This window comes from Brassica oleracea, chromosome C7 (genome assembly GCF_000695525.1).
Source record: "Brassica oleracea var. oleracea cultivar TO1000 chromosome C7, BOL, whole genome shotgun sequence".
Classification (NCBI taxonomy): Eukaryota; Viridiplantae; Streptophyta; class Magnoliopsida; order Brassicales; family Brassicaceae; genus Brassica; species Brassica oleracea.
Window position 1 is genome coordinate 31783125 of NC_027754.1, and position 13280 is coordinate 31796404.

Genomic DNA, 13280 nt, shown 5'->3' on the forward strand with positions numbered 1-13280 from the left:
AAAAGTAAATAATTTTATTTTTCTTATATTCTATAATAAATATATATGATTTACTGATAATAAAAATATAGTTATTCATCTATGACAAATATCTATGCAAATATGTGAATCAAGTACAACAATCAAACAACATAATGATTTCCACAAAGAAAATATAAAAAATATATTTATCTTAGGTAGTCTTATTTTATATTCTTTAAATAATGTAATATAATATTATACATTATTTTTTTAGAATTGAGAAATACATATATATCAGTTAGACAAATTAAGCGATAATTAGACAAATTTGATTTTTTTTTTGCCAGCCAAAAATTTATTTATAATTAGGATCAGTTATTTCAAGATGTTTAAGAAATGATGGACAAAAAAATAGGATGAACATAAATGATATATGAACTATGAATAATATTTTGTGCAGACTTAGATAACACACCTGCACATCCATTTCCAGTCCTTTTTTATGCCTAAATTCAATTTCTTCATAGCAGTTATTCCACAAAGAGATCTATGAGATATTGTTTTGATATTCAGATTTGATTCTTGACTGTTAAGAAGATTGATAACTGTAAAAATGTCTCATTCGAATATGATAGGTTTATAACCAAGTCCCCAACATTAGACAAGTTTGTTTTAAAAGTAAATAATTTTATTTTTCTTATATTGTATAATAAATATATATTATTTACTGATAATAAAAATATAGTTATTCATCCATCACAAATAACTATGCAAATATGTGAATCAAGTACAACAATCAAACAACATAATGATTTTCACATAGAAAATTTTAAAAATATATTTATGTTATGTAGTTTTATTTTATATTCTTTAAATAATGTAATACAATATTATATATTATTTTTTTAGAATTGAGAAATACATATAATATTTTATCCGTGCGTAGCGCGGTTAAAAAATCTAGTAAGTGTAAAAATTGCATGACTATAATTAAGACTCTGCAAAATACTTGGATCCAAAAAAATACTTGGATCCAAAGAACAGAACATGACTCAAAAAAGTTGTATCAGATCCGAACAGAAACTGGTTTGGTATCCAAACGAATCGAAACTCTGACCAGAACCAAAATGTTTTAGGTACCTGAAAATATCTCAATCACAACTATCTACTTAAATATATTAACTTTTTAGATTTAATATTCAAAAATATCCAAAATATTTGAATAATGTCCAAAACTAGTCAAAAGTAAATATCTAAAATATTAAAATATACTAAAAACAACGAAAATATCATAAATACCAACTGATTTTTCATCAAAATATCCAAACCAAGCAAATTTTATTTTGATTTTCGACATTTTACATATATTATTCAAATTTATATGGTGTATATTTTTTTTGGATTCAAGGTGTATTAGAATTTTTGCAATTATTTACATAATTTAAATAGATATCCGAACCTAACCCAAACCCAAACTAAAATTTATAAATATTCGAATGAGCTTAAATATCTAATCATGAAATTCCCACCCCTAATTATAAAGAGGAAACAGAGGTGCACCCGTAATTCACTAATTCTAACTTTCTTTCTTTTTTTGTCACGATCCGAAAAAGTCTTTAAAATGGTATGTCTCGTTCGTAGTTAGGAGCAGCTATGGCAAACTGTTCCTAACTATATAATTTCCTCAGCATATATATACACTCCATGTTCGGGATTGCGTTGGGTGCAATGCGTGCAATTGATCCAGGCCTAGAGCCAAACCAACCCATCGTGACTTTTAGGTCTGGGCAAAATAACCGGAACCGAAGAACCGAACCGGAACCGAACCGAAATACCCGAAACCGGAACCAGACCAATACCCTCAAATACCCGAACGGTTCCTATATTTTTATATCCGAAATAACCGAACCGAACCGAGAACCGAATGGGTACCCGAATATATAAAAATATTAATTATATATACATATAACATCATTAAATATATATTTTAAATTTAAAATTCTATTAAAAGTATATGAAAATAGTTTATGATAACTAAATTATTATAAAGTATCCAAACTACCCGAAAGTATCCGAAAGTATCCGAATAGTTTTATCCGAATTATCCAAAGTAATCCAAAATATCCAAAATTTTTATGTAAATCATCTTAATTATTTGATATTTTACCCTAAATAACCGATATTTTATCCAAATTATCCGAACTACCCGAACTATCCGAACCCGAACCGGATCCAAATGAGAACCGAACTTTTTCCGGATATTTTCCGGTTCCTACATTTACTATCCGAACCGAACCGAACCCGAAACTATCCGAACCGAACCGAACTGAAAATAGGTCAAGTACTAAATGGATCCTCTAGCCCTTATCCGAACTACCCGAAACCCGAAATACCCGAACCGAACCGAACCGATACCCGAAATGCCCAGGCCTAGTGACTTTGTAATTATCAGTTTATATTTCAATAACCAACAAATATTGCAGTTGTCTCTTTTCTCAACCGTCTATAGTTTTTCCAATTAAATTGATTGAAACTCTACAACTTTTAATGTTCAAAAAAACTATCAAACTTTTATTAGCTAATAACAATAAAGCACAGAACGACACTCAATATATGACATCTATACGATATAGGATCCAAGTAACATCGATATGCCTTTCATATTTTTAGTTTCGTTAAAGATAGCTAATCTACTCCTGTGTAAGTAATATAATCCTTTTGTATTTAAAAACAATGACCGATTGTTTGCTTCGTTCTGTTAAATCTTTTAGTCTGAAGTTATTTTATACGCTATTACTGAGATTTGGCTTGCCTTACTATATACTAGTTAGTTTAAAGTTTTCATTAAAAGGAAACGCTTTCGTATGAAGAACAAACTATGCTATCTATTCACTAAACTCAGTGACTGGCTAAGACCATGATTAACCCAAGGTTCTTATCGGAAGTTAAGAAACTGTTTCTTAACTTTTAACTAAAAAAACTAAAAACCGGTTGTTAAAATCTTTATTTAATAACTGGTTCTTAGTTTTTTTAATTAAAATTTAAGAAACAATTTTTTAACGCTAAGAACCCATCCTAAAAAATTCATGTTAATCATGCTGTAAGAGTATTTAATGGGGTGCACTAGATCTCGTAAGCATTATTCTCCAACTTGCACGTGATCGTTCTTGTCCAACTTGCTTAAATAAAAAACAGCTAAACTTATTCTCCAATAACAAAGTAGCAATATAAGATACTACTACTCAATTATTCGACAAAAATACAAATTAATGATGGCGAAACGTCTTGGTTTCATCGATATTTTAAAATGTACAAACAATATCTTGCCCCATTTTGAATAAAAGATTATCTCAAGTTGCAATAATTCGCGTATGCATACGAATTTCCCATACTTTCATACTATTTATAAAGTTATATATAAGATCTTTTCATATAAGTCATGGATAGGTCGTGATCAATTGTTAACGTATACAATACTTGAAAAGTAAAATTTTGTGGACATCGTAAAAGAAAGCAACTTTGATTTTTTTTACAAATATAAAATGAAGATGCCAGATTCGTTGAGAGAAACATTTTGAGGCCAACACAAAAATAAATAGAAGAAAGAAGAATACGATTCTTTTAAACTTTTCAAAATATAGAAATCTATAGAACAACATGTCTCTCTTTTGTGTATATATATACTATATAATGGTATATGTAAAAAGGAAAAAAGTTTGAATAGGCAAATACTTTTAGTTCTATTTAACAATCAACATCATGGATACATCAATGTTCGCATTTCATTCAATCTTGCACGCATTTTCGATTATGGTTTTTCCCAATCTCTAGCGCTTAGGACACGTAACTCGAATAGACCAAAATATATTTTTTAAAAATTTTAATTTTAATTTTACTTCAAATTTGATATTATTTTCATATTTATTTTTAAATAATAATTTTTATAAATATTTTAAATATTTTAAATTTATTATTAAAAATATAAAATTAAATTCCTAAATCATTTAAAAATATTTAAGAATTATTCATAATTTTTTTTAAACTCTATCTCATCTCCTATATACTAAACCGTACACAATAATCATTTGTCATAAATTTGGTAGAGTTTTTTTTTTAAAAGTGGTATCCGACTTAACGTATTTCATGCAATTTTTCATATCAAAACCGTTGGATACATAATTAAAAAGAGACCATAGAAATAATGTCCACTCATTTATTCGCATACATTTGATTTACTAATTTATACGATCCGACAAAAATAGTGTTACAAAAAAACTGATTAAAACTTCTTAAACTTAAATAAGAACCATATTTTATCAATTAATTTTTATTTTCTTATTTTAAAAAAACTTAGGACTACTGAAACAAAACCTTTTTATTTTATGTTCTTGAACAAGTTAACCTCCGAATAAAAAATATATTTAATAATTTGTATTCTAAATTTTATAACGGGCCTTAACGAAAAAAGTATTATATAAGATTCTCATATAAGATTCTTTTCTTAGTTTAAGGAGGAATAAAGGAGGGAATTAAATAAAGAAAATAAATAAAAAATGGTTACAGATACGCAAAGCCCTCCGCCTCTTTCCACTCTCGTCCCGCTTTGCCTCTTTTAGGACGCGCGAGAGAGAGAGAGAGAGAGCAGAGAGAAGAGACTCATAAGCGTAGGCACAAGCTCTCTCCTCTCTCCCTCTTTCTCTTTCTCTTTCTCTTTCTCTTTATATAAAAATACACATTCTCAGATTCTGTCGTCGACGTCGTCTTCGTCTTAATTTGTAACACATCTCCATCGCCCCCAAGCGTCGCAGGTACTCTTCGCTCCCAACCCCCTTTTATGTCTCCGCCATCTTTGGATCCAATTTGCTCCTCATTTACAAGCTTTTTTATGAAGGTCCTTCCACGCTAGTTTTGTTTGAATTTCTGAATCGATTTCGTTTGATCTTTGACAGGTTTGATTTGAGGTTATAAAGGGATGGGATACATAGGAGCACATGGGGTAGCAGCTCTTCATAGACACAAATACAGTGGTGTGGATCACTCTTACCTTGCCAAATACGTTCTCCAACCTTTTTGGAATCGTTTTGTCAAAATCTTCCCTCTCTGGATGCCGTAAGTACCCCCACCTTTAATGTTGGTTCTAGTTCTTGACCTCATTGTTTTGATTCCTTCAAGTGGTTGGACTAACGTTTTTTGCTGTTCCTTTTTTTTTTTTTTTTCATGTGTTTGTCTTTGGGATATCCATATCCAGACCCAACATGGTATAAGTAAATCAAACATCAATGTCTCATTGTTACTGAAGCGATACGACTTACGGTTTGTGTGCGTTTTTTGTCTTGTAGATAACGCTTACGGGGTTCATGTTTCTCATCATATCTGCGCTCTTAGGCTATGTGAGTTCCATTGATTCTTTATTCTCTCGAGCTTCCCGTTGCTTTGCTCATATGGATTTTACTGTCTTTAGGTATACTCACCTCAGTTGGATTCTCCTCCTCCTCGATGGGTTCACTTGGCACATGGACTCCTTCTGTTTTTGTATCAGGTCTATTCTCATATGCTTGTTAGTTGTTAAGTATTAAGTAGTCTTCTGTGCTGACTTATTTGGAGCGCTCTTATGATTGATATTTGTAGACATTTGATGCGGTTGATGGAAAGCAAGCACGAAGAACAAACTCCAGTAGCCCACTCGGAGAGCTCTTTGATCATGGTACTCTTATCTTTCTTTCTTTCTTAGCAATGAAAGCAATCCCTTTCTTCTTAACACACATTTCAATTTCTTGTAGGTTGTGATGCACTTGCTTGTGCGGTATGCTTTACATTCCCTTTTTCTTCTTCTTATATTCCTTTATCTTTAGCTTATTTATTCAATTTCTGCAATAAACAGTTTGAAACGATGGCATATGGGAGTACTGCTATGTGTGGAAGAGATACTTTCTGGTTCTGGATTATATCAGCTATTCCATTTATTGGATCTACATGGGAAACGTAAGTGTGTTACATTTCTTCAGCTTAACTCTGTTTTCTTATGAAACTCGAAATAACTTTGCTCTCTTTACCCTTTTGTGTCATTAGCTATTTTACCAATATACTGACTCTCCCGGTAGTCAATGGTCCTACAGAAGGTCTTGCACTTATATACTGTGGTCACTTCTTCACAGCCATTGTTGGTAAAGGTTCAAACTATACTATCTTATACAAAAACCTCTTTGTTACTAGCATTCATTTTTTTTTTAAATCTTCCATCTTAAAGGTGCTGAATGGTGGGCTCAGCAGTTTGGAGAGTCAATCCCCTTGTTTAGTTGGGTGCCCTTCTTGAACGGTAAGTTTTTCATCTTTGTGTGTATCCCAAAGTTGTCTCCTTAACATTTCTTGTTTTTTTACAGAGATTACAACATCAAGAGTAGTACTAATAACGATGGTTGCTTTTGCTGTTATACCAACACTTGCATTCAGGTGAGTCTTATGAGAGTTCAATGATCTTGCATTTCAAACTCTTTCTATGCATTTTGCTCTGCTCACATCTTTATTCTACAGCGTGTCCAATGTATACAAAGTTATACAGCCAAGAAAAGGAAGCATGTTTGTAGCATTATCTATGGTATAGTCTGATATGATTGACACTCTTATTTTCCATTTTCTTTATATAACTTTGTGTAATGTAGATATCTTTTTGTGTATTCAGCTGTTTCCATTCGTTGGGCTACTTGCAGGAGTTTTGATTTGGTATGTCTTTTCTAATTTTTCTTTCTTTCTTTCAACGTGGTCTCACTGAGACTTATCGGTATCCTTTGTCTTAATCAGGGACTACTTGTCTCCAACTGATCTCATAAGAAACTACCCTCACTTAGTTGTACTGGGAACTGGTCTTGCATTTGGATTCATTGTGGTAAGCAAATCTTGTTTTGAATTTGTATTCATTTTTTAAATGATGAACTGAAAGCTGAGCCCATTAGTCAAATGGTTTTATGATTCCAGGGAAGAATAATTTTAGCTCACATATGTGATGAACCAAAAGGATTAAAAACAAACATGTGCATGGTAAAAATCCTATAAACCTCGCTCTTCTTTGCACAGTCACTGCTTAAGTAATTTTCTTCATAGTATTCATGAACATTTCTCTTGTATACAGTCACTGCTTTACCTTCCCTTTGCACTAGCAAATGCTCTAACCGCTAGACTCAACAACGGGTATCTTCTTTGTTCTCTTTGCTTTGTGGATTTTATCAGATTTTTAGTCTTTAATACTTTTAATCTCTGTGTAGGGTTGCTCTAGTGGATGAGTTTTGGGTGCTTCTTGGTTATTGTATATTCACAATGGCACTATACATGCATTTTGCAACCTCAGTCATTCATGAAATCACTACTGCACTTGGAATCTACTGCTTCAGGTTTGTATAATATAATCCCTTTTTTGGTACCATTTTAATCATTATAGTTTACAACAACCTGATTTTATTTGAACTGTTTCGTCAGGATTACACGTAAGGAAGCTTGAAGGAAGCTCAAGGTATGTTTGTTTATTTAGGTTTTAGATTTTTTCTTTTCCAGTTCTTAAGAACTTGTGTGTTGGTTTAATGTTCATCTGCTTCTTAAACGTTTTTTTTTCTTTCTTTCCAGGGAGGATAATGCAAATCCCAACACGAATCTTAATATTATTTTTTCACTGAAATTAAACGACTGATCGATATATTTTTGGATGAATAGCCTTTAATCTTATTATTTTGTTTGGTCGAAATAGGTAATTCATGTAGAACTATTTTTGTAATGTTTCTACGAAAAAGAATGATTTTTCGTGATTATTTATTTATGAATTTGGTTTTATTGATTACATTTTTTGAGGTCTTATCGAGATTTGCTTTTAGTTTTTGGAAATTTAATTTCGTGTTAATGTTTATTACAATAAAAAAGAATCGAAATATAATATATATATATATATATATATATATATATATATATATCCTTTTATATATTATAGATCTTTGTCGGGACAATAAAATAAATTATTGGAAATCATCTTATATATTTTAATCTCTATTTTAAATTAAAACATGAATATAAACATTCTCTATATATTAATCCAGGATCATTTAAAAAGTTGTAACATTAAATTTGTAATAATTAAAAAGATACCTTATTTAGGTGTCACTTAATTATGATGATAATTTAGTTCACAAAATGTTGGTCCAAAATTTAATTAATAAGGAACATTATATTAATCCAAAATATAAGAAAATGTATTCTTTCTTTAAATAAAAGCCACAGATTACTTAATATGATTAACATATATATGACAATGAATGATTATTAATAATAATGATTTGATAACAATTTTTGCATCCGTTATCATTTTATCACATTTTGAATTTTTTTAAAACGAATTTAAATTACAAAAATGTTAAAAATCCGTTTGAAAATTTTGTGATCAATGGCTTAATTTTTTTTGTTATAACAAGATACAAATGATCATACAATCATATTAATATGAATTTTTATTTAATAGATATTTATATCAAATAATATATATATATATATTAATATCATTTAAACTAAAATATGTACCATTTAAAAATAAATAATATATTAATTTTAAAATTTGCATTGAAAGAGTATTGAGACCTTAATATTTTAATTTTGAAATTTGCATCGAAAAATACCACATCAAATTTTTTGAGATTATTGGTTTAAATTTTTGTTACATCAAATATACAAATGTTAATAAATATATATGATTAGAAAGTCTCAATAATAAATATTTATATTAAAATATGCTATATAATATAATTATATACAATATAAAATAAAAAATAATTATTTTGATTTATTTACCATAAATATATTATAAATAAACAAGAGGTATTGTTTTGATTTATGTGATTACTATAATCTCCTATATATTAATTGAGAAACAATTGATTACTCTAGCAAGCGTAAGATTTTTTTAATTAATATTGTTCAAAAATCTTACAAGAAATCGATACAATTAAGATTTATTTAGAAGTTATTGAAATCACTTAGCGAGAATATAGATTGCACAACAAATTTGTTTTCCTAACCCTAACCCCCTTTCTATTCATCACAACACCGACATATAATATTTGAAAGTGTCAATTGACAATCTGAAATGATAACTTTTTTTAAAGTTCAGCCTATTATTATTTTTAAATGGGCTTAGAACAATTTTTAATGATTAACTAAATGGACCACATATATAGTAAAATGTGTTTTGGTTTAAAAATTGTTGCATATCCAAAATCAATATGTACCATCTTCATTTTCGTTTAAAATTTTGTCACAATAAAAATATAGGGTTGGAAAATCGAATCCAAAAAAATAAACAAAGGCCGATCCAAAGAATAGTACTGAACTTTAACCAAAATTGGTTAGATATCCATGGGTTCAAATTTTTTTGTATCTAGAGAACCGGAACGGAACTCGATCCAAACCGTAATATTTTAGGTATCCGAATATATCCGAATAAGATTTATATATTTAAATATATTATTTTAAAAAATTTAATATCTAAAAGAATATATAAAATATATAAGATGTTTTTAAGTTGTCCAAAATTCTTGGAAATATATACAAATAGTTATAAGTACATGTTCAAAATAGCTAAACGATACTTAGAATACCTAAAATACTTAAAATATCTATTGATTTTCTATCTAAATATTAAACTAAACCAATTTTTATGTTAAGTTTAAGTATTTTGATGTACATTATTCAGATTTATATGTTATACATTATTTTTATTTTTAGATTTGAAAACTTTAAAGCATATATGAACTTTAATTTAAAAATAAAAAATAAATAGGTATCTGAACCCTAACTCAAACCAAACCAAATGGTATTCAAATGTCTATTCATAATCAAATGTAAAAAAAATTATTGATAACAAAATGTATATTGTATATAAAATTTAAGTACAATATATTTTTAAAAGAATTCATATGCGCAAGGCGTGAGTTATCATATAGTAGATGATACTATTAGGCGGTGCATATGGTTTTGGATGTTTCGGCCGCCGGTTTAGAGCTAACCACACTGAACCGACATGTGATTGCAGAAGGTAGTGTCCTAATGTGTAGAAAAGATAAATAAACTATAGTAAACGAGAAAAGCAAGATCTTGTGTCTAAAGGAATGAATAACCCAATTATGGAACAGAAACAACATAATTAATGAACAACGGAACAATACAACACAATGATTATGAACACATTTAACACATATATACGCAGCAAAATGTAGATGTAGAATAATATTAAAAGAGACAAAACATACCTTAGAACATTGACATGTCCCAAATGATGTCTATTGTTCAAGCATGCTGCCTAGGGCGTGCCGACTTTTGCATTATCTCACTTTTTAACCCACCCATTTCCCTTCTATTTTAAAATTTGTAAAACGATTTTATTTTTATTTTACTTATGGTTTTAGAGTTCATTCATATATTTCCTAAACATTTTTTAATTTTGTGCACTAAATTTTAGTTTTGGTGATTTTCTTTTTGGTAAAATAGTTTTGGTGATGTTGTTATCGAGTATTGCTGCTTATAATAAACTGTTGGATTTTAGATTTTTGTATATAACGTAAATTATATATATATATATATACGTATATAAAAACATAAATAGAACGTACAAATGTTATAAATCATATTGTGGATGTGCATAACCGGTCCGGTTTATAACCGGCGCAATGAATCGACCGTGAGGAGAGAGAGAATCGACATCTTGCATTTTCCTTATTAAATTATGATTTGTACTGTTTTCATATTTGTATTTCATTTTTTTAGTCTTTCTATTATTTTATGACGGTGTAATTCTCTATATATAAATGACTCCTTATGTTTATGAATAATACATAAACATAGATTTTATTCTCTAGTTTCACAACACGTTATCAGCACGATTACGTTCTAAACCCTAAGCTAAAGTCCGAACCCTAAAACCCTAATCTCATCCCGGCGATAAACCCTAAACCCGACGACAAACCCTAATCTGATCGAGAACCTAAAACCCCATACTCAAGGCGTTCCCGATCTCAGCACGCAACCTCAGTCCGTTCCTCAGCTCGTGACTTCAGCCTTTTCGCGAGACACGATTTCAGCCTGCTCGACGCGACCCGATACCGTTCGATAGCCAGCACGTTCACGACCCGATAGCTGCTTGCTCCCGTTCGTGACTCGTCTCAGCTTTAATCCGTTCGCGACAGACAACAACCCGTTCGCGACCCGACAGCAACGATCAGATCGCGTTCTTCTCTATTCGGTGGTCCATTCAACCCGACTTGAGGTTTAGGTAAAACTAAAACCTAAGAACCAAACCCTAAGGCAATAGATCCAATCCCTAATAACCTAAATGGAATCTTATTACTTGATTAAAATCGAAACCCTAATTCCCTAAACCCTAGCTGCATGCATACCATGCAAACCCTAATCGAAATTTGATTTGATTGTTTATGTGATTGAATGTTTTGAATCTGATTATCATCACATAGAACCGATTTCCAGGATTGATTAATCTCATACTTGAATTTGGTTGATTGAATTGATGAACTAATTGAATGTTATCTTGCAATAGAAATTGCCTTAGATGATTAGTTTTCATCTTGTTTAAAACTTGAAACCGACCGGCTTGTTCATATTGAAACCCTAATTCCATTAATCTCATTGAATATGATCGTTTGGTTGATAGTAACTAAACCCCTTGATGCATTGCTTGATTGTTTTATTGAGGTTTCATGATCACTTAGAATTGTTCTTGCTAAAGATGAATAACCGATTGCATTAAGATCATATAGAAACCGATTGCTAAGATTGTTCATACTCTTGGCCGTGCGGCTTGTCTTGCATTATGCATGTTTGGATTGTTTGGCCGTGCGGCTTGTTAGCATATCATGCATGTATAATCGTATAAACTAAATGCATCATATCCGTTTGGTCGTGTGACCAATTTGCATTATATATCTTGTCTTGTATGCATTATAAGAACATTATAAATCCTAAGAATGAAATATATGATTTCATATGTCGAAAATCAACAACTTGAATTTTGCTGCTCTAAATCTCTCTGGAGATAATTACTTGCAATGGGCACTTGATGCTAAGATCATCCTGAAATCCAAGGGACTCGGTGAATGTATCACCGAGGGCAATAATGCAACTGAGAAAGATAGATATAGTGCGATATTAGTTATACGCCATCATCTTATTGAGAGTCTCAAAGATCAGTATTTGACTATTGAGAATCCTCTAAACCTTTGGACATAGTTGAAAACGAGATATGATCACCAGAGAACAATGTTATTACCAAAGGCTATGTATGATTGGAAAAATCTCAGAATCCAGGACTTCAAGTCCGTGGACGAGTATAACTCGGCCCTGTTTTAAATAGTTTCAAAATTGAAACTGTGTAGTGAGGATATAACGGATAAGGATATGCTTGAGAAAACCTTTTCCACCTTCCACACAAGCAATGTGTTGTTACAACAACAATACCGTGAGAAGGGCTTCACAACTTATGCTAATCTGATCTCTTGTCTCTTGCTCGCTGAGCAGAACAATGAACTATTGATGTGAAACAGTGAATTGAGACCTCCTGGAACAAACCCCTTACCTGAGGCACATGCGACCGTAGAGGCTAAGAAAGAGTCGAACCATGTCCAGAGTGATAGCCAACACAACTGTGGTCGTGGAAAATGGCATGGACATGGTGGTCGAGACCGAAATTCGTTTGGTCGAGGCCAAGGCAACTCATATGGCCGTGGCTCCTATGGAGGCCGTGGACATGGCCGAGGCCGTGGTACATCTTTCAAGCCACAAAACTCGACCAAATCCGTGTGCCATAGATGTGGTATGGATAATCATTGGGCTAAGACATGTATGACTCCCAAAGATCTCATTGACCTCTACCAAGAGAGTTTGAAAGGGAAGAATCCTGAAGCTCATATGACTTATCAAGATGGTGAAGATGATTTCAATCATGAACGAGACGATCTTATGGATTATGAAACTTCAGATTGTTTAAAAGAATGAAGTTGAATTCAACATCTATGTTTTTGTGTTCTTTGTTTTATGTTTTCTATGTTTTGATTGCTTTGAACTTATTTTATTAATGAATGAAAGTTTTTATATGAAGTCTCTAAAGTATCATTCCGGGTATAGCCAGTCTCATAGAGGGCTACGGCTAGACTAACATCCTGTTGTCTAAGGGTAGTCATCTAGAGATATCAGATGCATTGTATTCACTCAGCTATAAAAGAAGCCTATTGAGCTTTAAATACATTCAAATGAATGGCTTTCATATTGAGACTAAGGGC

At 31.1% G+C, this 13280-nt stretch overlaps 1 protein-coding gene across 1 annotated transcript; it reads left to right on the forward strand.

Moving 5' to 3' along the window:
• The first annotated feature begins 4469 nt into the window (after nucleotides 1-4469).
• On the forward strand, nucleotides 4470-7786 carry LOC106301483 (choline/ethanolaminephosphotransferase 2-like). The gene is made up of 19 exons (XM_013737886.1): nucleotides 4470-4769; nucleotides 4911-5070; nucleotides 5210-5219; nucleotides 5301-5351; nucleotides 5423-5500; nucleotides 5590-5665; nucleotides 5742-5764; nucleotides 5843-5943; nucleotides 6031-6125; nucleotides 6209-6277; nucleotides 6342-6411; nucleotides 6493-6556; nucleotides 6641-6681; nucleotides 6760-6844; nucleotides 6934-6996; nucleotides 7088-7146; nucleotides 7221-7346; nucleotides 7432-7465; nucleotides 7576-7786. The coding sequence occupies exons 2-18, from the start codon at nucleotides 4934-4936 to the stop codon at nucleotides 7451-7453; spliced, it is 1170 nt and encodes a 389-aa protein (XP_013593340.1). The 5' UTR covers nucleotides 4470-4769; nucleotides 4911-4933; the 3' UTR covers nucleotides 7454-7465; nucleotides 7576-7786.
• Nucleotides 7787-13280: the final 5494 nt, after the last annotated feature.

What these genes read in the sequence shown, in the direction of transcription:
- LOC106301483 (XM_013737886.1), top strand. Translation starts at nt 4,934, where the DNA reads ATGGGATACATAGGAGCACATGGGGTAGCAGCTCTTCATAGACACAAA. An exon ending in ATTGGATCTACATGGGAAAC is followed by an intron (nt 5,944 to 6,030) that starts GTAAGTGTGTTA and finishes TTGTGTCATTAG; the next exon opens with CTATTTTACCAATATACTGA. An exon ending in ACCGCTAGACTCAACAACGG is followed by an intron (nt 7,147 to 7,220) that starts GTATCTTCTTTG and finishes ATCTCTGTGTAG; the next exon opens with GGTTGCTCTAGTGGATGAGT.